This window comes from Populus trichocarpa, chromosome 9, assembly GCF_000002775.5.
Source record: "Populus trichocarpa isolate Nisqually-1 chromosome 9, P.trichocarpa_v4.1, whole genome shotgun sequence".
Classification (NCBI taxonomy): Eukaryota; Viridiplantae; Streptophyta; class Magnoliopsida; order Malpighiales; family Salicaceae; genus Populus; species Populus trichocarpa.
This window is the reverse complement of record NC_037293.2, coordinates 11265648-11288202: the sequence shown is the minus strand read 5'-3', so window position 1 is coordinate 11288202 and position 22555 is coordinate 11265648. Positions and strand designations below refer to the sequence as shown.

At 35.3% G+C, this 22555-nt stretch overlaps 6 protein-coding genes and 1 pseudogene across 10 annotated transcripts; 6 read left to right on the top strand and 1 right to left on the bottom strand.

The window, feature by feature from the left end:
• Positions 1–2485: 2485 nt before the first annotated feature.
• LOC7472090 (alanine--tRNA ligase, chloroplastic/mitochondrial) lies at positions 2486–8387 on the bottom strand. Of its 5 annotated transcripts, none has more exons than XM_024608889.2 (13): positions 8196–8387; positions 7703–7810; positions 7393–7623; positions 7008–7186; positions 6836–6914; positions 6540–6674; positions 6248–6397; positions 5907–6017; positions 4898–5806; positions 4393–4665; positions 4029–4238; positions 3624–3781; positions 2486–3119 (listed from the first exon to the last, which is right to left on the bottom strand). In XM_024608889.2, exons 1-13 carry the CDS (start codon positions 8277–8279, stop codon positions 2783–2785), a joined length of 2964 nt encoding a protein of 987 aa, XP_024464657.1. In that variant the 5' UTR covers positions 8280–8387; the 3' UTR covers positions 2486–2782. The 5 variants fall into 5 exon arrangements, with proteins under 5 accessions (XP_024464657.1, XP_002313683.1, XP_024464655.1 ...); XM_002313647.4 differs by having other exon boundaries at positions 7393–7601; XM_024608887.2 differs by having other exon boundaries at positions 7393–7595.
• Positions 8388–9962: 1575 nt separating this feature from the next.
• Positions 9963–10376, top strand: LOC18102171 (auxin-responsive protein SAUR61). The gene has a single exon (XM_024608794.2). The coding sequence runs from the start codon at positions 9963–9965 to the stop codon at positions 10374–10376; it is 414 nt and encodes a 137-aa protein (XP_024464562.2).
• A 226-nt stretch (positions 10377–10602) lies between these two features.
• On the top strand, positions 10603–11432 carry LOC127905751 (auxin-responsive protein SAUR63-like). The gene has a single exon (XM_052455680.1). It carries the CDS (start codon positions 10962–10964, stop codon positions 11406–11408), a length of 447 nt encoding a protein of 148 aa, XP_052311640.1. The 5' UTR covers positions 10603–10961; the 3' UTR covers positions 11409–11432.
• A 1116-nt stretch (positions 11433–12548) lies between these two features.
• On the top strand, positions 12549–13311 carry LOC112328596 (auxin-responsive protein SAUR63-like). The gene has a single exon (XM_024607945.2). The coding sequence runs from the start codon at positions 12805–12807 to the stop codon at positions 13249–13251; it is 447 nt and encodes a 148-aa protein (XP_024463713.2). The 5' UTR covers positions 12549–12804; the 3' UTR covers positions 13252–13311.
• Positions 13312–14515: 1204 nt separating this feature from the next.
• LOC7474968 (auxin-responsive protein SAUR64-like) lies at positions 14516–15211 on the top strand (annotated as a pseudogene).
• Positions 15212–16662: 1451 nt separating this feature from the next.
• Positions 16663–17352, top strand: LOC7474969 (auxin-responsive protein SAUR64). Its single transcript, XM_002312891.4, has 2 exons — positions 16663–17100; positions 17221–17352. The coding sequence occupies exons 1-2, from the start codon at positions 16663–16665 to the stop codon at positions 17350–17352; spliced, it is 570 nt and encodes a 189-aa protein (XP_002312927.4).
• Positions 17353–19015: 1663 nt separating this feature from the next.
• LOC7474970 (auxin-responsive protein SAUR68) lies at positions 19016–19855 on the top strand. The gene has a single exon (XM_002312892.4). The coding sequence runs from the start codon at positions 19128–19130 to the stop codon at positions 19575–19577; it is 450 nt and encodes a 149-aa protein (XP_002312928.2). The 5' UTR covers positions 19016–19127; the 3' UTR covers positions 19578–19855.
• Positions 19856–22555: the final 2700 nt, after the last annotated feature.

The window sequence follows — 22555 nt, the reverse complement described above, 5'->3', positions numbered from 1 at the left end:
CTCTTTATTAATATTATTTTAAGGTTTTTTGTTGAGAATTCCTGCTATTTTTTTTTTGTTGGCATGCTTTGCTTGTTTTCACAAGACTTTTCATTTAGTTTTATTTTGATGTTTTAGATGCTTCATTATTACATTGTTTTATTTAAATTTTAGATTTCATATTGTAGTAAGTATTATTTGATTTTTTATTGGTTTTGAAGAATATTTTGGAAGTTTCTGAAATGCTGTATAATTCTATATAATTTATTTTTTGATATGTATGTTTGACACTTAACTTAGATGACGTGTCCATATGACATGTTTGACACTTAATTTATTGGTAATGTGGTTTAACCAGTTTTTTAAAGTATTTTTTATGTAAATTAATTTGATTTTTTGAGGTTTTTTCGATGGTTTTGATCTACTAATGTTAAAAATAAAAAAAATCTAAAAAGTAAATCATTTTAACATATTTTCAATTGAAAAACTTTTTTTGAAAAGCATTCTGTCCCACATTACTAATTACACACAAAATCAGGAAAAAAAAACTTAATTAATTTTGATATATAAAAAATTAATTTAAAATAACTTGATACATAAATATAACTTATATATATATATATATAGTATCTTTTTGCACAAGGATGTGCACTGGTGGAAAACAATATCCCTTAGTTGGACTGGGACGTATCAATTATATGTGTCTGCTGATAGTGAAATCTTTCTATGACAATAATGCACAATCAAAGATAACAAGAGATTGATTTATGGATAATTAATTTGATGTTTTAACAATAATTTTGCCACTTTGTGAGCCTCACTAAAGGTGCTTACGTGTACGGTCCCAAAAATAAAAGAAAAAAGAATAATTTTGGAGGATAAAAGCTTGGCGAAGGCGATCATTGCTGAATAAAGAGTGGGAAGATAAGAACAATCTGTGCTTGCGCAAGTCCCACTCGTCACGCAAGATTTTTGCCAGGTTGAACTCCCTAGAAGATGGTATATATGATAATCACAGGGAATGTACAATCAATTCTAAGATATTTAATGAGTAATTACTTGTACTTACTTAACACATTCACTTCGAAAAAAGAAATAAATATAAAAATAAAAGAAAAAATCATATCCAAATCCATCAAAAAAATAAAAATAAAAATAAAAATCTTCACTTAAATAAGAAATTTATCATGTGCATTTGCAAATGTCGAGTCGTTTTACATGGAAATATCCATATTCTGCGGTGGATAGATTTTTTTCACTGAGAGGAGGAGGACCGATCTCTCTCTCATTTATGTGATCGAAGCAAGTAATCAGGACATTGGATTTGATATCAGACTAAGGTTTCTTTATGGATCCACAGCCTACCATTTCTTCTGACTTTTGCCCTTGGATCTCTCTTCTCTCTACTCAAAGTCAAAGTTCCTTTGTGTTCGAAGATAAGGGTGGTGCTAGTAGCTAAGGGACATTTGGCATCCATCTAGGTTAAATATTCATATTCAAATATCGAGTTTTGTTATATCCATACTGAATTTAAATCTAAAATAACTGTTGAATTTAACTAAATATAATTTTTTTATACTTGAGTTTTGGATATTCATCGAGTATTTATAACTTAAACTTAAACTCAAATAATATAATTTAAAAATATTTAGTATATAACTAGCTTAATATAAATATATTTTTTTCAAATTTTAAAGTTATTTATTTCGGATTGAGATCAAGTTCGGAGACTAGTGTGTATACTCAACCTAAAACCATGAATTTTTGCTCTTGATTTTTTTTTTTACACATTCATGTCGTTTTAGAGGAGTATCTATCAGTTTGGGTGAAATAGCCACCCCAAATTCCTAGCGTACACCACTAAAATCAGACACCATCAATTTAAGGATGCTGGATCCAGCTGTTGATAGACGCCATGAATATGATAGACATAGAAATCTGGATTTTGGGTAGATAATTGTGAAGATTAAAAATAAAATAACCATAGACTAGAATACTTTTATCTTTGATTTTGTAGGGGACTATTTCAGTTGGCCAATTTTTTTAAATGCTATTTCTCATTAAAATTAAATGTCTTAAAAATATTTTTTCCAATTTTTCATTCTAGTAGTTATTTTCTCGGAGAAAATTTATCTCTAAATTTCATATTAAGCCTTTAATGGCATCTTCCATCCCCTGACAGTAGCTGTTCTGTCAGTTTTAACTTTTAACCAAGCAGTTCCAAAAAGAAAGCAAACGAGTACTCAATGTTTAGCCAGTCTTTTCACTGTGATGGCTATGGTTCTAAGGGACAACAGTTATCTTTAGCTCAAGCAAATCTGTGTCCTCTCTTGTAGGCTGATTTCTCTAAGGATCTTCATAAATTGCGTCAGCAACAGTATTTCCTTGGAGTGTAAGAATAACTGTATTGCCATTCCATGTTTAAAGAGTATTGTAAGATTCCAGTCTCCATTTAAAAGCAACCTGCCGAAAAATTCATGTAGCTCACCATGCTCTGGAGAAAAAATGGTGTTGAAAGTGTCAAAGTTGGTTATGCTAAAAAGGCCACATCTGCCTGGAGTGAATAATATTTTACATATCTCTTCCCCGTTTCCTATCTTTCTTTTTTCAGACACCATATCTACACACGCAGGGAGGAGGAGAGGAAGAGGCAATTTCACTAACTATTTCGTTGTTGTTTGCTTGTGTTAATATATGGAAGTATGCCTAGCCTAGCAGTTGTGACCAAGCAATTGAGCTGGAGTATACAAAAGAAAGAATTTCCCAATGGAAACTTCCAAGGACAAAGGAGAATATGAGCTATTCAGTTTGCCTTCTCAGTTAGAATCAAAATAAGATCTGTCCGAGCTTTTTCCAGGGCATTTGTCAAGTTCTCAGGCTTCCTCCCTCCTGCCTGAGCAAAATTAGGCCTGCCACCACCTCCTCCGCCACACAACTTCGCTATAGGTCCTATAAATTTCCCTGCCTGAATACCTATATCAACTACTCCTGGAGTGAATGCGGCAACCAAACTCACCTTACCTTCATCTGGACAGGAGCCCAAAATTATAGCTGCTGGGTCTTGCAGTGTATCCATTAGATATTCAGCTGCACTCTTGAGTGCATCAGCATCAAAATCATCCATGGACTCGACTAGTACCCTGAACATAATCAAAACAACCAGTCATTCTTTTGTCCCAAAACATGGTGAAAGTGTTTAGCATGTTTGACAATTACATTACATTACAGCTAACAATTTCAAAGACGAGGAACCAACCATCACACTGAAGCGACAGAGCCAAGTGAAACAACTACATTTTACGAGTCTGCAGAACTAACACTCAAATCATTGATACAGATGATGCCAGTTCTGCTCCCTCAGGATTGGAGTTTCTTCAAAAATCATGTGCATATTTAAACCATTAAATGGTTGAGATTCATTTTCTTAAGTTAAGCCTTTTTGTTTATCAAACTAGGAAATGTCTACTATTACTAGGAAAAACTATGTAAGATGAAAAAAGAAAAGGTCAATTTAACTCTTCAAGTGGAAAGCGCACGCAATTTGGTGGGTGATATGAAAATTAGGCATATTTTGAGAAGCAAGAGTTTAGACACAATAAGTATTATGAGCATGTACATGTAAGCACTCAAGAAGCACCCTTTACCTGATTGTTTTCGAAGTTCCCACTGAGAATGCCTTGCTAGCAATCATTGATGCTTTGTACACTGCTGCTTTTGCACGCAAAGCAGAAACTTCGTTTCTTACCGTCCTTAACTCCTCTAAGAGATTATCCACCCTCGTTGTCACCTCTTCTGCTTTCACCTTCAAATGCAGCAATAAATAAACATAAAAAACTATCTTCAGCTTGGAATCAAAACCACATATTTAACAAACCAATCCATCCCCAATATATCCATTTATTTACTTGCAGATTTACATATACAAATAGGCCAAATGCAGAATGGTTCTCCTTAGATAATACACACACAGGCAGACAGAGATCTGGAATGATGTAGATTAGATGGAAAAAATATACACATCCAATAAGAGGACTGAAACAAAAACATACTTTGAGAGTGGAGCATAAGAGTTTCATCTGGGAATCTCTTGCATTAATGTATTCAATGAAAGCTTCACCAGCCACAGCTTCTATACGTCTGATTCCAGATGCAATGCCCTGTTCAGATATGATCTTGAAGGCACGTATTTCAGAAGTGTTGCTCACATGGGTTCCACCACAAAGTTCCATGGACACACCAGGAACTTCTACGACTCTCACCTACAACACATCAGCATATGTAGAGATATATAAACTTGGGAACTTGTTTCCTTTGGTGCTTGATATGGTTGGTTAGTATCACTATTCAATTGTAGGTATGGCGCAAATACTTGAAAACTCTATGAGAAGAAGATACGATAAAATACACTTGTACCTGCTCCCCATACTTTTCTCCAAACATTGCAATGGCCCCAGCTTCTTTTGCATCAGTAAGTGACATCACCTTAGTCTGAAGAAGTGTTCCATCCCCAATCCATCCATTTATCAAGTTTTCAATTTCCTCCAGTTCACTGTCATGAAGTGGTCGATGGAAGTTGAAATCAAATCTGAGACGATCAAAAGCAACCAGTGAACCAGCTTGTGATGTTTCTTGGCCAATAACTTTCTTGAGTGCAGATTGTAGCAAATGAGTAGCAGTATGGTGAACCTGCAAGATATCACTCGAACAATAAGATAGAAGGCTTTCAAGGTAGAAAGTAGGTTGCATAAAACTATCATATCATTGCATATTAGCACTGCATTTGGCATACTTCAGTTTTTTTTTTTAAAAAAGGTTCTGCTTGAAGGTAAGCATCTATAGATGTCCATTTGAATTTTAACCAAGCTCATGCAGTGAGCATCTATTTAGGCAGAATAAGAGGTAAACCATGGTTAAGCACCTTAGCCCGCTGCCTCAATTTTGCATCTACTGCAGCTTCCACTTCTCTTCCAACTTCTAGAACTCCTTCTCTAATAGTACCCTTATGAACAAATACACTACCTAGAGATTTTTGAACATCTTTAATTTCCACAACAGCTGTCTGTTTGCTTTGATCTTGTGTAACATATAGAAATCCATGGTCCCCAATCTGACCACCAGATTCAGCATAAAATGGTGTCTTGTTCAGCAAAACTTCTACTTCACTTCCTTCAGAAACCTGTATCACTGATTTCCCATTTAACAAGAGGCTTTCAACTACTGCTCTTGCAGAAAGTGTGTCATATCCTAGAAATTCAGTATCATGAACATTTTCAGCAAGATCCCCTCCATTTTCAACTGCAAGTTTAACAACATTGTGTGCAGCCTGAGATTGACGCCTTTGGTTTTCCATCTCAACTTCAAAACCATCCATATCTATCTTGACACCTTGTTCTTCAGCAACTTCTGTGGTTATCTCCACTGGAAACCCAAAAGTGTCATACAGTAGAAATACATCTTTCCCAGATAAGCAAGGTAGGGTTTCACTTTTTTGAGCATTTAATAGTGCTTCTGCAAGCATTTGGTCAAGCAGCTTTTCTCCTCTCTCTAATGTCTGCACAAAACGAAGTTCCTCCCTTTGCAACTCATCAAGAATGCTATGTCCTCTAGCCTTTACATCTGGATCAATATGGGGGCTCAATTCTATTACTTTTTCTGCAATGGCTGGTAAAAACACTCCATCCTCTCCACCCCCCTTTACACCAAGCAATCTGCCAGTACGAACAGCTCTTCTGATAAGCCGACGAACCACATAGCCTCTACCAATATTTGATGGAAGCACTCCATCTGATATAAGATATACAATTGCACGCAAATGATCTCCTATAATCTGAAAAAAATGAAGAACTTCAGGTGCACGTTTGTTAAAAAGAAGACTTTGTTGAAATGAAATACTTGACATGTAGTAGGTAAGTTAAGCATCAATGTACTTTAAGGTTCATTTTTGTTCGATCATCGGCTAGAGCATATGATATATTTGCCAATTCTGCGGCCTTCTCTATAATTGGATAAATCAAGTCAGTCTCATAATTGTTTGGAACCTGCAGCAAAATAAGACTTGAAGAAAGATTAATTATGAAGCAGATACGCAATACAAATGTTGTTATGGATATATGCATCGATGAAATGATGCCCACTAGTTAAAGAAACCTCAATGGAGATATCAAAATTTCTTTCCTTTCCCTTTTCTTCTTTCTTTTATTATTTCTAAATATGCAAAAGAAAGATAGTTAACTTGCTAGTTTATGATGGTGGCAAAACTTATGAGTACCTTTTGAAGGATGCGAGCCAAACGCTCCAGGCCAAGACCTGTATCTATATTCTTTTGTTTTAAGGGTTCAAGTGATCCATCATCCATTTTATTGTATTGCATGAAAACCAGGTTGTAGAACTCTATAAACCTACTATCATCTCCAAGATCCTGCAATTAATCATCCAGAACAAACAAAAAAAGATAAAAGCAGTAGCATGAGAAATTCTACGGGCAGAAACTTTCAAACCCTCTCCCCCCTCCTCCTTGAAATAAAAAAGGGAAAGGAAAGGAAAGGAATCATAATACTTACTGTATTCTTATATCCCCTTTCAGGATGGAAATCATAATAAAGCTCGGAGCATGGACCACAAGGTCCAGTGGCACCACTGGTCCAAAAATTGTCTTCTTCACCCATTCTCTTTATACGTTCAACAGGAACACCCACCTGATGCAAAGTTTTTTTAATACATAATAAATTTTTTGTGGAAAACAACTTGTTATAACTGCAAAGGTTGGATAGCTTTGCATAAAACACAGGAGCTAGTTACAGGGGAAGTGAACATACGATCTAATGTGTTGCAATTGAAAAATTCTCATGCAGTTTACCTCATCATGCCATATTTCAAAAGCTTCATCGTCATCTTCATAAACACTAACCCATAACCTGTCAGCTGGCAGTCCAAATCTGCCAGAACAAATGAAATAAATTTAATACGTTTCTCTTTAGTCTTTCAAATTAAGAATGGATGAGCAAAAGTTTTATTATATCCATGCATACTCCTTGGTCGAAAGCTCCCATGCCCATTTAATAGCTTCTTTCTTGAAGTAATCTCCAAAACTGAAGTTTCCAAGCATCTCAAAGAATGTATGATGTCGAGTTGTTCGGCCAACATTCTCCACATCATTTGTACGAATACACTTTTGTGCAGTTGTAGCTCGAGGCACTTGTCTGGGAGCCTAGACAGAAGCACTAGAACCATCATAAGCTCAAAAATTTTAACCCATGGAAGCAAAAAGTTAATTAGACTTAGCTAAACTTAACACACATGCTACGTAGACAAATGAATTAAAACAAGTTCAGCGATTGTTCTTTCATAGTCAGTGTCCAATAACACACTACACCAGGTTCCAAACTATCAGAATCAAAATAGTTTGTCACTAACCTTCCCGAGGAATATAGGCTTGAACTGAAGCATTCCTGCGATAGTCAGAAGAACAGTGGGATCATCTGGCACAAGAGAAGCACTCGGAAGAACCTTATGGCTACGGGAAGCATAAAACTCAAGGAAACGACGACGTATAGCATCCCCACTTACAGGGTTTTCCTTAGTCTTATCCTCCACCAATTCCTCAGTCACCGGCTGTACTGACGCTGAAAAGAAACATGATAAATACTATATTCTTCAAAAATTGAACCTCATAGTTCACTCTACAAACTCATATCTCAAATTTCACACCATTAATTACATCAACCTTGTGTATTCCTTGCACCAAACCGCCTTTCCCTGGCTCCTCCCAAAATGAAATATCCACACGGAAATATACTGGGTGAAAAAAGGGCAACATTTCTTGTAGTAAAACCTGCAAAATTCCCCACACAAATAATATATCTAAAGACCAAATGATGCCACTAAATATAATGACAAGTAGAATATGCATAAGCAGGTTCCTTTTGAATTACCAATCAATTAATTTATCAAAAACGTTAAGACCCAATTTGAGATTTCAAGAAAAACCCAATATCAAACACCATCTTTGCTCAATTATGCAATGCCATAGAATGTTAATCAAGCAAGAAACAGACCATGGCAGTTTTAAATGCTTATGAATAAACTAAAAGTGCAAAGTTAATTCTTTTTAAGTCTAAAGTGATCAAATTTTGAATCTTTTTTAACTAAACCAGAGACTTGAATAACAAAAACATTGAAAAAACAAAGAACTTAAGGAAGTAAGAAGGAGCTTTTACCAGTGGAAATGGAAGAGCTGTAATTTGGTTGAATTGTGAAGGAGGGTTTTGAAGATGGAGCAGTGAGAGGTCTCCTCCCGCCATGGATACCGTGTAGAGTTTGTGGTGGCAGTTTCAGGCCACCCATGTCTGTGTCTCTCTGTGAGGAGGTCAAGTGAAGGGAATTTGCCTTTTCTTTTTGCCTTATTTTTTCAAATGGCCGTTTTTATACGTGGGAAGGATAAGCCATTTTAAGGTGTCCACATGTTTGGCACACAATTTTCTTAGATTTTTTTTTTTCCGAATTAGTGATTTAACTAGTCCCTATAATTTACAGAAGTAATAATTAGTACTTGTAATTTTATAAATTGTGAATTTAGTCCTTGAAAGTTATTTTGACTTAAGAAAATCATCCCATAAACTTCACGAACATTCTAAATTTTTCTTTATTTTGTAAGAAATGATAAAAAAAAGAAGATAAGTAAACAAGATGAAAAAAATTTATTTGAAAAGAAGTCACTTTGAATTTTTTTTTACTAAATTAAGGATAGTCAACATTGGTCAACGATTACTCAATTATTTTTATACTTATAGGGATTAATTAATTAGTTTAGATAAACTAGTGAGAATAATTAATAATTAATAATTAATTCTCTCTCTTTTTTTCCTACGGTTCGGGATTTAAGAGTTAAAAGAAATGGAAAAGGGTTCAAATAAAAGAAACATAGAGGCTACTGTACAGATTTGATTTTCAAGATCGTGAAACACACGGATAGGCAGGAGATTACGTGGGCCAAGAGTTATTGGGTAGTCCACAAAAACCAAACGGGCCCACTAAGAGCCCATTTGAAATCTACATTCACAGTATCTGGAAGTGGGCACAGAATGATGGGCTCCTCCATTTAGTTTTGAAAATTTGGGTTTGATACAATAAATAGGTGATACTTGAAATTGTCTTCCTATAAATTGTTAGGCCAGCAGCAAATTCCTAAGTTAGGCCAGCAGTCCTTTGAATGTCCTGACCGATCGGATGCCGCAAAATGACCTTTCTTGAATTTCAGCAGTTACTCTTGCTGATTTGAGGTTAGTACTAAAACAATGTCACAAGCTGGAAGCCTGTGCCAGCAAAGGGCTTCTGATGAATATACAAAACAATGAACAAAACCTCATTTTCCATTTTGAGCAATACATGATGTGACCTACCCAACGCAAGCAAAAAAACAGAACCTAATTGAGTATAATACCCTGTTTATGCTGCCCAGTTACCTTGCAGACAATAGAACTAGTCTAAATAAGACTGAGCATTACAAGATTAAATAAATAATTGCGGTTTTTGTACATGAATTTGACGGGTAGAAATGGATAATCATAAGCAGACTAGAAACCTGATGAATTATTTTTATCTTGATGGCTACAGGCCGATTTCCATATCTTGCAGACTTTCATGTTATTGGCCTTTTGTGATCTGTATGTTTATGGTCTTCATAGTAACCAGACCCTGCCAAAGGACATAATATTTTGGTAGATTATCTGCTTGAATAAAATATCTGATATCCTTCAGGGATATTCCAACATAAGTACATTCTTCTACATTGAATTCCCAGAAAAGGAATCCTATGCAGGAAGGATTGTCTCAAGTAAATCCTGTGCATATATAAGTTATCTAGTTGTTAGTCAAGAGAAAGACAGCATGATTAGTCTGAAAAAGCTCATCAGAATTGCTAGCAAGTGACAGAAGATAGGTGTAGTTAGGATTAAAAGAATTTCTTGTTAAGAATCACTAGCAAGATGGATCTTAAGAATGGCAACCCATCATTTGTTGCTAAAAAAGGGCATTTTGTTGTCTACACTGCAGATTGGAAGCGTTTTGCTATACCATTAGAGTATCTTAGCAATGAAATCCTTCGCGAACTCTTCAAGATGTCTGAAGAGGAGTTTGGAGTATCAAGTGACATGCCTATAAGGTTTCCATGTGATTCAGCATACATGGACTACATTTTAGCACTCATCCGACGAGGCATAGCCAAAGATTTTGAGAAAGTTGTGATCAATTCCATTACCACTGGGCAGTACTGCTCAATATCTGCTTCTTCAGATCACGGATATGCTTGTGCGACATGCTTATCTTGGAAACTTTGTCTAAACTCTGAGCTTCAAAGACAAAAACAAACAAGAAAGGTAAAAGGAAAAGGTCAGGCATAGGAGAGTAAGAGTTCCTTGTGGAAAATGTACAACCAGTTGTAAATTTCTGGATAAGGTATATAATCATTCTTCAGAAAGCACAATTCTCATCCAAGTAGGAACCTGTGGCTACTACTTGTTAGACAGTTAATGGACATGTTGGGCCAATAGTCCTTGTCTTCCAAAGCATATAATTGCTGCTCTCACAAAACCATCAGGAACAGATTCACATGCACATGTAGGCTTATCCATGTATCTGCCTTCTTGTGGATCACAAATTAAGTTTTGATTCGGCTAGATCAAGCGACACCAATTTTGGACCTTTTTTACTGTAAAACCGCTTGACTGAAAACATGCATGTCTGCATCCTTCCATGTCCCTACATAGGCCAACATGTCCACCTCCCAAACAACCCCACAAAACCAACCTCTCACATGGTTTTGCTTTGCATGTATCGAAGTGGGTTGGAAGTGTCGGTAATGGAATTGTCTCTGGCCTTGTGTATATATAATCAACCCACTTCCGTTTCCCTCTATCCAAAGCAGGATTAAGATTTCAATATTACAAGATCTAAACATCTCCTTTCTTAGTTTCATCAGCCTCAAGATGATCAGTGCCAAGAAGCTCGTCAAATTGGCAAGAAAATGGCAGAAACTGGCTGCCATTAGTAGAAAAAGGCTAACGTTTCCGCAAACAATTAGCAGTCTTGATTCGGATGACTGCAGCACATCATCAACAGCAGAGAAGGGTCACTTTGTGGTGTACACCACTGACAAAAAACGTTTTGTGCTTCCCTTGGATTACCTTAACAATGAAATTGTTAAAGAGCTATTCAATCTAGCAGAAGAAGAGTTTGGATTGACAAGCAATGGACCCCTCGCCTTGCCATGTGATGCTGCCTTCATGGAATATGCAATCACCATGATCAAGAAGAATGTGGCTAAAGATGTAGAGAAAGCATTGCTGATTACCTTAGCTAGCAATCGATGCTCATCATCTTTGAATTTTCATCGAGATGTAACAAATCAACAGTTGTCAATTCTTAGCTTTTGAAATACATTACAAAGTTAATATACACATTAATAAGTTAATTAAATTCCAGAATTTTTGCTTATGTTTATATGTTCTTCCATAGTAAATATTCAAGAATTTAAATCCAAAACATATTACTTCCTGTAAAAGCAACTACATCACTGACAGGTGATCTCTCTACGCAGACCTAATTTCGTTTCAAAGATTTTCTTTTTCTTTTTTGTAAAGAAAGTAATGCAGTTATTGGAATTCTACATCATAAATTTTAACAAGTTCTTCTCCCCAAAATTTTATCTTAAAGGTTAATAAGAGATGGCATTTGTGAATCGATACTTAATGGTTACACAGAAAAGGCATTCTTAAATCTTAACCGCAGCTTTTTAAAATGCAGAAGATTTTGAAAAAAATTATGGACTGTGACTGTAAGGAAGTTTTGTCTATTTAACTTTGGTTTGATGATGAATATAATTTGTGAAGTGATGATGGTTTTTTGTTGCTGGATTATTTTGACTACCAGTAGCTGGATCATCAAACAGAAAACATGGTGCGCAGTGAGAAGACAGGAGCCAGCCAATCCTGTCTGACTGATAAATGCAACACGAAAAAAAATAGATAAATAGGAATGAGAAAAGGTAAATACATGATTATCATGATTATATTTAATTATCAGTACAAATGACACCCCATTTGATGCATCCCATGTTCTATACAGAAATCTGCAGTCCTGTCAAGTACTCAACTGGCACATAATATCCGTAGTCAAGGTACAGTATGAATGATTTTATGCCTTTGGGACAAATTCTCTTCATCTCTTACCTGAAAGTCTGGCGACCAGTCGATCACTTTTTTCACTTAGACTTTGCTTTTTAGTTATAGGAGACAAAGTAATGTGAGATTCTCAACAGTACACGGACAAGGCAATCTGATACATGGATTAGTGTGTCTGTAAACCCATTAAAGTAGGCTTGGTTGAACCACATATTTCCTGTTTGGTAGTTCCTCCTGAATGGGTCCAACATGCCTGTGTCTTGAACGTGCTTCGGATTAATTTTTGTGGATCACAAAGTTTGATGGAAGCTAGGATCATGAGACATCAAATCTGGTCCTATTTTACTGTTAAACCACTTGGCCATAAACATAGATATATGCATACCTTCCATGCTCAAACTTGATGTGCTGTTATTCAAGGGGAATAGGGAAACATGTTCACCTCCCCTGCAACCCCACATAAACCCACCCGTCACGTGGTTTTGCTTTGCTTGACTGCCTGGACTGTTGAAAGTATTTATGATGGAATTGTCTCTGGCCTTGTGTATAAATAATCAACCCACTTCCGTTTCTCTCTATCCAAAGCAAGATTAAGATTTCAATATTACAAGATCTAAACATCTCCTTTCTTATTTTCATCAGCCTCAAGATGATCAGTGCCAAGAAGCTCATCAAATTGGCAAGAGAATGGCAGAAACTGGCTGCCATTAGTAGAAAAAGGCTCACGTTTCCGCAAACAATTAGCAGTCTTGATTCGGATGACTGCAGCACATCATCAACAGCAGAGAAGGGTCACTTTGTGGTGTACACCACTGACGAAAAACGTTTTGTGCTTCCCTTGGATTACCTAAACAATGAAATTGTTAAAGAGCTATTCAATCTAGCAGAAGAAGAGTTTGGATTGACAAGCAATGGACCTCTCACCATGCCACGTGATGCTGCCTTCATGGAATATGCAATCACCATGATCAAGAAGAATGTGGCTAAAGATGTTGAGAAAGCATTGCTGATTACCTTAGCTAGCGATCGATGCTCATCAACTTTGTATCCTCATCAAGAAGTCAGAAATCAACAATTGTCAATTTGTAGCTTCTGAAATACCATACAAAGTTAATATACACATTGATACATTAATGAAATACAAGAATTCTTTTCATGTTTGGTTTCTCTTTCATCAAAAACAATTCTTGAAACATCCCTTTGATAACATAGCCCCCAGATCAATCTTAGTTTAAAGTGAAATCTAAAATTGTCCTGGTTAAGTACCTCAACAACAATTAGAATGAAACAACCAGAAAATATAGCATTTAAGGTCTGAATAATGGAAAAATTCAAGTTTCTGAAATTGAAACTTCAATCTACAGAGACTACAAAGCTCTTTCTAGCCCTTCCCATTCATTAAACCAGTTGCTTCTTTTTAAATCCAAAATTTGTTACTTCCTGTTGAAGAAACTACCTCAAGACTAGTGGTGTCTATAAGGGGACTAAATTTCTTTTTGTAATAATTTTCTTAAAATCTTTTTTTGATGAATGTGTTAGTGTTCTTAGCATTCTGCATCATAAATCCCAAAAGACTCTTTCCCCTGAATTTTTTTCTTGCAGGTGCAGAAGAGTTGGCCCAGTGAATAACTATAGCTTTTTAAGATTTTGATGTAAATTATGGACTGTGAGGAGATTTTGTAGATTTGAATTTCCGTTTGGCGATGACTAGAATTTGTTAAGTGATCATGGTCTTCTTTTTTTTTCATTCATCACCAAACAGAATTTGTTCATCAAGATGGTTCTTTGAATTTTCATCAAGATGTTAGAAATCAGCCATTGTCAATTTGACTTCTGGTTTGCTAATGACTAGAATATGTGAAGTGAAGATGGTCTTTTTGTTTGCTGGATGATTTTGACTACCAGTAGCAGAATCAACAACAGAAAACATGGTGCACAGTTAGAAGATAGGTGCCAGCTTATCCTGTCTCACTGATAAAATGCAACAGAAAAAATAAAATAAAGATGAACAGGCAAGAAAGGAGCTAGTGAATAAATGAGAAAATTTAATGATCACCACAAATTAATGACACCCTGTGTGATGCAACCCATGTTCTATTTCATACAGAAATCTGCAATCCTGTCTAATAATCAAACGACACATAATATTCGTAGCCAATGTACAGTATGAATGATTTTTTGTCGTTGGGACAGGTTGCCTTCTTCATCTCTCACCTGAAAATCTGACCGTCAATGAAGAGCATCATGAGACAAAAAAATGGGACCTATTTCAATGTTAAACCACTTGATCGAAAACGTACATATATGCATACCTTCCATGCTCCACATTGGCAAACAGGTCCGCCTCCCATAACAACCCCACATAGCCCACTTCTCACATGGTTTTGCCTTGCATGTCTGCCTGATTTGTGAAAGTGTCCATTATGGAATTTTTTCTGGTCTTCTGTATATATAATGCGTTCACTTCCATTTCCTTGTATCCATCAAAAGATTAACATTTCCATATTCTAAGATCTAAACATCCCCTTCCTTAGTATAATCAGTTTCAAGATGATCAGTGCTAAGAAGCTCATCAAATTGGCAAGAAAATGCAGAAACTGGCTGCCATTAGGAGAAAAAGGATTGAATTTCCAGGAACTGTTAGTGGTAAAGATTCAGAAGATTGCAGCACATCATCAACAGCAGAGAAGGGCCACTTTGTTGTGTACACTACTGATAATAAACGCTTTGTGCTTCCCTTGGATTACCTTAACAATGAAATTGTTAGAGAGCTATTCAATCTAGCAGAAGAAGAGTACGGATTAACAGGCAATGCACCTCTCACATTAGCATGTGATGCTGTCATCATGGAATACACAATCACCTTGATCCAGCAGAATGTGGCTAAAGATGTAGAGAAAGCATTGCTGATGACCATAGCCAGCAGTCAATGCTCATCATCTTTGTATCTTCGTCATGAAGTTAGAAATCAACAATTGTCAGTTTGTAGCTTCTGAAATACATTTTAATGTTAGTATACACTTCAATACATTAATGAAATTCAAGATCTTTTGTCATGTTTGGTTGTTTTTCCATGGAAAATGGTACTCGTCATCTCTCAAAAGCGTTAAAAGTCTCCCGTAAATTAATCTGGAATACCTCGTTTTGACAGGCCCCAGATACATCTTAGTTAAAATGAAATACATCTTAGTTGAGAGTAATTACTAGATGTAGTCTACAAAGTTGAACTGTTCTTTCACTTAATCACTTGAAAAATATTCACTTGGAATAAAATAAAATGCTATTTCTGGCACTTGGCCGTTCCTTCTATTTTTCTTTATTCATGACAAGTGCAAGAATCAAACAACTAAGAATCTTTTTCCATGCCATTTCAGCACTTCCTTCAATACTATATGAGTGAGTGACGAACTCGAGACCATTACGTCCCATCCCAAAGCTTTAGATGTTAGATGAGACTCAAAAAAAATGATTTATATTATTCTTTAATATTTTTTGTCCAAGAAATTACTGTTGACTGAAAATCTCAATCCGGGCACTCATAATTCTGTTCTTTACATTTTCCTTCTTTTTTTATTTTTTATTGTCACATGGAAAAAGTAACAATAAATCCAAGCTTCTAACCTGCACATAATTCTGGGCTAAATTAGTGGATTGTAAAGAATTGTTGTGGAATAGAGATTCGGCCTGGTTTGTGTCAAAAAATACTGAGATAGAATTCCGAATTCGGCCCGGTTTGTGTCAGGAAAACTTTGAAATTGAATTCCGAAGTGGTGTGGTATTGCTACTGATGACAGAATATTCTGCTGTTAACAGAACGGTGCTAACTGCTGTGCAGTAATTCAACTAAAGGATTTTGTTTATTCTGTTTTTGTTTGATGGATTATTTCCACTGCAAGGAATTAATCAAGAAACATCAAAACATGATAAGGTAAGAAAAAAAGTTAAGCAATTCAACTTTAGACTCTGCTTTTCAATTGTTAGAGACAAAGGCAATGTGAAATTGAACGGGAGATTGAAAACATTACACAACCTCCTGAAAATGGAACCTGATAAATGGACCTCTAAGGGTGACAGCCTATTAAGGTAGGCTTGTTTCAACCACAAATTTCCTGTTTGGTAGTTCGTCCAAAGCGGGGGACCAGCATGCTTATGTCTTGCAAAGCATATGCCTAAATAAGAAGATTCATTTCAGCAATTTGATCAATTTGTTCTCTGTGGTTCTCAAGCACTAGAGCATTTATGATCAACCAGCTTGCATACCCGTTATGCCATTGAACTGCTTGACACATATTGCATTGATTGCTTACCTAAACCAAGCATGTTCTAAGCATGATCCTTCACACAAGCTGGGCCACTTGCAGGTAAAGTGTCTGCCTTTCCTAGAGGATAAATAACTAGCCAACATCATCGCTTTCTCCTCAGCTCAAGATTTGAATTTCAGTGTTTCAATAACTGAATTGATAGCCTCCTCCTTCTCCAACTTCACCAGTCTCAAGATACCATCACAATGATCAATCTCATGAGACTCGTTAAGTTCACAAAAAAGTGGAAAAAACTAGCTGCCCCGGAGAGGAAAAGAATTTCAATACCAAGAAGCGGTGAAGATGAAAACACAGACAACAATGACAGGTTACCAGTGGCAAATAAAGGCCATTTTGTCGTCTACACCGTCGATCAAAGGCGCTTCGAGTTCCCCATTTCGTATCTTAACAATAACATCTTTAGAGAACTCCTGGCAATGTCTGAGGAAGAGTTTGGCTTGCCGAGAACTGGTCCTATAACGTTGCTATGTGATGCAATGTTCATGAAATATGCAGCCTCCTTGATGCAACGAAATGTTGATAAAGATATGGAGAAAGTATTGCATATAGACATAAGTAGTAGTGGTAGATGCTCATTGTCTTTTCATTCTCTACTCCAAGAACAAAGTAGCCAGCAATTACTGGTTTGCTGAATTTTTGTACATGACCAAAGACATAGTTGTAGTTAATATTAATATACTACTTCATCAGAATTCCCATCAAGTTTCTCCATGCTTGGTTGCCTAGTTTCAATTTTTTTCAAGATTTTCCATCCAAATCCAATATTCTCTGTCACTGGGCAAGAAAATGCTCCAAATGGACCTGCCATTTTGAAGAGCAGGGGCTACCTGAACCATTCAAACGACATGTCGGTTTTGGCCAATCAGAATGGTTAAATAGAAATAGTGAAGGCAAAAGGCCCAAGGATTACAATACGTAGGCCCATCAATGGATGTCTATTCACGTTCATGTATTTAGAACACCATAGCAAATACGATAAATGAACCCGACCCGACCAAAACCCGGCAATCTTTTTAGGGTTTCCAGGTTCCCGAGTGTTTTTCCCCTTTATATTAACGTAGATTAAAGCGAGATGGATAGAAAGTTAGGTTTCTCATACTTCTACAAATTATAATTAAATTATAGAGAAATTCTCTTATTTGATTAATTTTTAAAAAATAATCTTAATTGTTCTAAAATAACATACAAAAAACTTGTTTAAGTAGTAGATTAAACTTACGTAATTAATAAAACTTCAATCAAATAAAAATATGAGACCTAATTAAAAATAAAGAAAAGATAATAAGAAAAATAAAAAAAATTCTAAACAATAACTTCTGGGATTAATTTAAGTATGAAAGCAACAAGCTATTTAGTTGGTTATTGCATCCACTGTAGAAACCAGGTCTGTAAAATACATTAGTCTAATCTCAGCCTAATCCAACAATTTAATAGAAGGTTTATATTCATTTTTATCGAACAACTTATTTAATTCATTAGACTTCTTGATAGATTTGGACTTGTTGATCATTACGTATTTCATGTAAGGAATACAATAACTTTAGATTAGTTTTTATTAACATAACTAAGCCTTTTTTAACAATCTTTTTAAATTTATAGTGTGTTTGAAAGTGTGATAGCAGTTATTTTTAAAAGTTTTTTTTGCCCGAAAATGCATCAAAATAATATTTTTTTTATTTTTAAAAATTAATTTTGACATCAAAACGATCTGAAAACACTAAAAAAAATTAATTTCAAGTAAATAAAAAATAAAAAATAAAATCAAAATTTTTAAAAAACGCTTTTAAAATATAAAAATAAATAAGATTTAAGCTTGAAATGATTTACACATCTCCTTTATGAAACAACAATTCAAAGAAGATAAGTTTTATTCTAATGGATGGGTAAATTAACCTATAATAATAGATCTGATGGTACACCAAACCATGTGCTCTTGTGAAGGCACAATTTAATTGAGAATATCTTTAGTTCTGTTGAAACCAACATAGCATATTCACCAAACTTGTACCGATCAGTTGTAATTTTTAGATTCCATTAATCTCCTAATTGATGGATCATAAGGCTGTGACATAGGATGTTAGATTCACAACCTTAAAACACAATTTTGAACCACATATTTTACTTGTTTGGCAGTTCACCTTCGACATGTTGGGACCAACATGCTGTAACTATGTCTTCCACGCACCAAAATCTGCCAAATCATTTACTCGCCCTAGTTGCCAAACTTCTTCATTCTTATGGATATCCTTAACATGGATATATAGATTTTAAGGCATAAGAGATATATTCTTGCAATTTGGTCTGTATTTCTTGTTTCTTGTGGCTCTCATGGATTCATGCCTTTATGATCCACCCGCTTGAGACCCCTCATGCCTTCAATCTACTTGGCACAAAACTTGGTTTGTTATCCATTTGAATCAAACATGTCCACGCCACTCAATCTCCCATCTCTTCCATGCTGCACATGGTTATGGCCCACCAGTTCCCTACACGAGAAAACATACAAGTAAAGCAATGTCTCTGTGGGGTGGGTCTATATAACGAGTGCATTGCCATTTCCTTCTCAACTCAAAAATCCCATTTCAATAATCACCAAGAATTACTGAATCTCCTCTTCTTCTCCTCTAGATCTTCACTAACTCAAAGCAAAATGATCACCCCCGTGAAACTTATCAAGATGGCAAGGAAGTGGCAAAGTCTAGCTGCCCTAAAGAGGAAAAGAATTTCATTACAAAGAAACCATAGTAATGCAAGTACTAGCAGTAGCAACATGCCAACAGTGGCGGATAAGGGCCATTTTGTTGTCTACACAGCTGATCAAAGACGTTTCATGTTTCCTATTTCATACCTTAACAACAACATTGTTAGAAAACTCTTGGTAATGTCTGAGGAAGAATTTGGCCTGCCAGGCGACGGACCGATCACATTACCGTGTGATGCAGTCTTCATGGAATATGTATGTTCTTTGATCCAAGGGAGAGTCGACAAAGAAATCGAAAAGGCTATGCTTATGTCAGTAATTAGTAGCAGATCATGTTCATTATCTTCTTGTCCCAGTCAAGGGCAAACTCGCCAGCAGTCTTTAGTATATAGTTTCTGATCGAGAGTATCACACAAATTTTATAATAGAGAATAGACTTTCAAAAACGCCAACCAAACTTTCTTTTTGCTTGATTATTAATTAATTATTTTTTTCTCGAATAAAATGAAAGCATCAAGGAATAGTATGGAATCACTTGAAGTTAGTTAGATTCTAATCAAATAAAGCTTCTTTAGATTCATTCGAAGGGAACCCTTGAGGTTTCAATATTTCTATTGCATTCAAGTTCCATTGTGTGGTACCACAAAAATATATATACCGAAAGCTCTGTTTATCTAGCTAGTGCCAAAATTAATGATGTTAAGAGCATAATTAGTACTCCATTAATATTCCATTTTCTTGTATATACTTGAGTAATCTGAGGCCAGAGACTAATTAACGCCAGAAATTGCCTTTCTAGTTTCTAGACTTTTTTCTTTTTGGTCTTCGAGCTAGATCGATGGTATCTTTGAACTATATGCAGCACCAATATAAGAGATACAGATCATTTACACCAAAATTGAGAAATTCGTGAGAAATTCATGTTCTTGTGGAATAACCAACCCGCAAGAAGCTAATCATTAGAAGCAACGTGCAGCTGCAAACCAGCCTTTAGCATTTCCTTGCAAAGTACATATACTATTGCATCTCTTGCGTGAAATCTAATCATAATCTCATCATTACTAAATTTTATTTTCCTGGGTAACTTGTAGTGTTATATATAATCATATGCTTACTTTCATTCTGAGGCTGGAGAATTAGGGTCAAATCCTGGTGCAAGTTGCAGTTCAATTTGAAGGTGTCGTCGTCGGTATCGTTAGCTGATGCCATAAATTCCTACGTTGCCAAGTCTCTTTCTAAAACACAGTACTCGTACAAGAAAATATAGTTCTTCATCATTCTCTAAATAATATATAGCTAGCTATAGCCACTTGTAAAACAAGTAATCTTAATTATTCAAATTAGTATATTCGGTCCAAGCTGGCCGCCAGCCGGCAACATAGAATTTTTTTTTCGTGTAAAATTCTATCATGGATTATAAGAACATCTATATATTATTTTTTTCCCCGCCCAATCATACACCTTATTATATTGGACCATGAACTGATTATTAAATTAAAGATTCTAGCAAACTGGAATGTGTTGATCATTCTATATGATTTTAGTAAATTTCTTGATTACGTGATTGCAATTTGCATCCTAAGAAACAAGATAAAATAATAATTCAGATTAGCCCTCCTTCATACACAATCTCAAACTGACTCACATCTTCCCATCAACTGTCAAAAGACAACAATTATTTTTCCCAGTTTAGACGTTGCAATGTTTCTCTATGTAGATGAGATGATTTACGCAAGGGGAAGAAAACTCAAACCTTTCGGTGGACTTAGCATATTTAATTATTAAAATTGTTGACATCACATAGAATCTGAATTCTATGCTCTGATCATCTAATATGATATATATATTACCTCAGGTTTGAAAAAAGATTTTGCAGCTACGTTATGTGAATGATTTACATGAAGATTAGAAGTGAAAAATGTTCCCTAGCTAGAATCTCTGTTCATTTTCCCTTTATAACTAATTCACGTACAGTATGAAAGGGATTTTACTGCTCCCAAAGAAGTCAGACAAGAGCTACATGTTGTTGACCATGCTGTTATAAGTGCCACGAACAATCCAGGTTGCTTCATATCTATTTTCAGCAGCAGACTTGCTTGAAATTCAACGATCAATACTTTTCTCCCCGATTTTTCTCTTGTTTCACATTTGTTTTTTGTAGGAACACTTTAAATAGTTTTTAAAATTGTTGTTTCTCTTCACTTTGATGTATAAATCAACAGTTAAAAAAAAACTTATAATATTTTTTGACAAGAAAAAAAACTTGAAGAAATAGATTGAAGCAAAGATCAATTATCTAATTTTAATTAAAACAATTTATTAACAGTTCTGTGATTGCAATATTGTTTCTTGAATTTACTTAATCTCTTATTTTTTTGTAGCACGACCAAGAATAAATTAACTAATCAAAATTTATACATCACTCTTTATAAAAATTTTGACAGAAGGAATATAAAAGAAAAAAGTTTTAAAAAGACTAGAAATTTTCTCTATTCTATAAAATCATATCAGAATTGTCTAACAATTAATTTTAACATAACTTTTAAAATAAAAGGATACTATTTTTTGATTTAAAAATACACAATTTTATTTCAATTAGACATGAATTTTTATTCACACCCTAACATTTTTATCTTTAGCTTGGGCCATCATGCTTTAGTAAAGGAACCTGTAATTAATTAGGAGGATGCAAGGGACAAACAAACATTGACCAATTCGACTGGCGTCAAAGGAAAATAATGGGTAAAGCATGGCACACATTTGCCCACTTGACCAATATTTTGATGTTATGATGATTAATTTTTTTTAATCAGCCTTCATACCTAATGGCAATTGGGAAGGGATTTGTAACTTTTTTGGGCATCAAGAATCTTTGATTTTAATCTTATATAACTAATTAACTTGTGCTATGTAAAAACAATTAATAAAATTAAGGCATGCACCATGTGGTGTGTGCTGTCTACACGTGCTTTCCCCCTAATTACCCTTGTAAACTCACTTTTTTAGTGTGAGATTAATCAATCAAACTCACCGTCAGCGTCATATGTAATTAATGGTAGCTAGCTAGGTTATGCATTAGCATCAAAGGCAATTCCAATTAAGCAACTTGATTTATATACTTAATAATGGTTTCAAGAAAGGCTTGCTTTAGCTTATAGTAGGTAGGACTGATTCCAAATTACAAGTCAAAGCCAGATAAAGATAAGGGCATTTTTAGTTTTTTTTTTTTTTTAATTAATGCATGGCGGTATGCATCCTGTACTGTGCTGACAAAAATCTTTGCAGCCAACGTAGCAGGACCGGCAGCAGAAAGGCACTACTTTGACAAGAATAGCTGGTCTTGTTCTGTATGGCTGGCTGCTACAGATCTTTTTTTT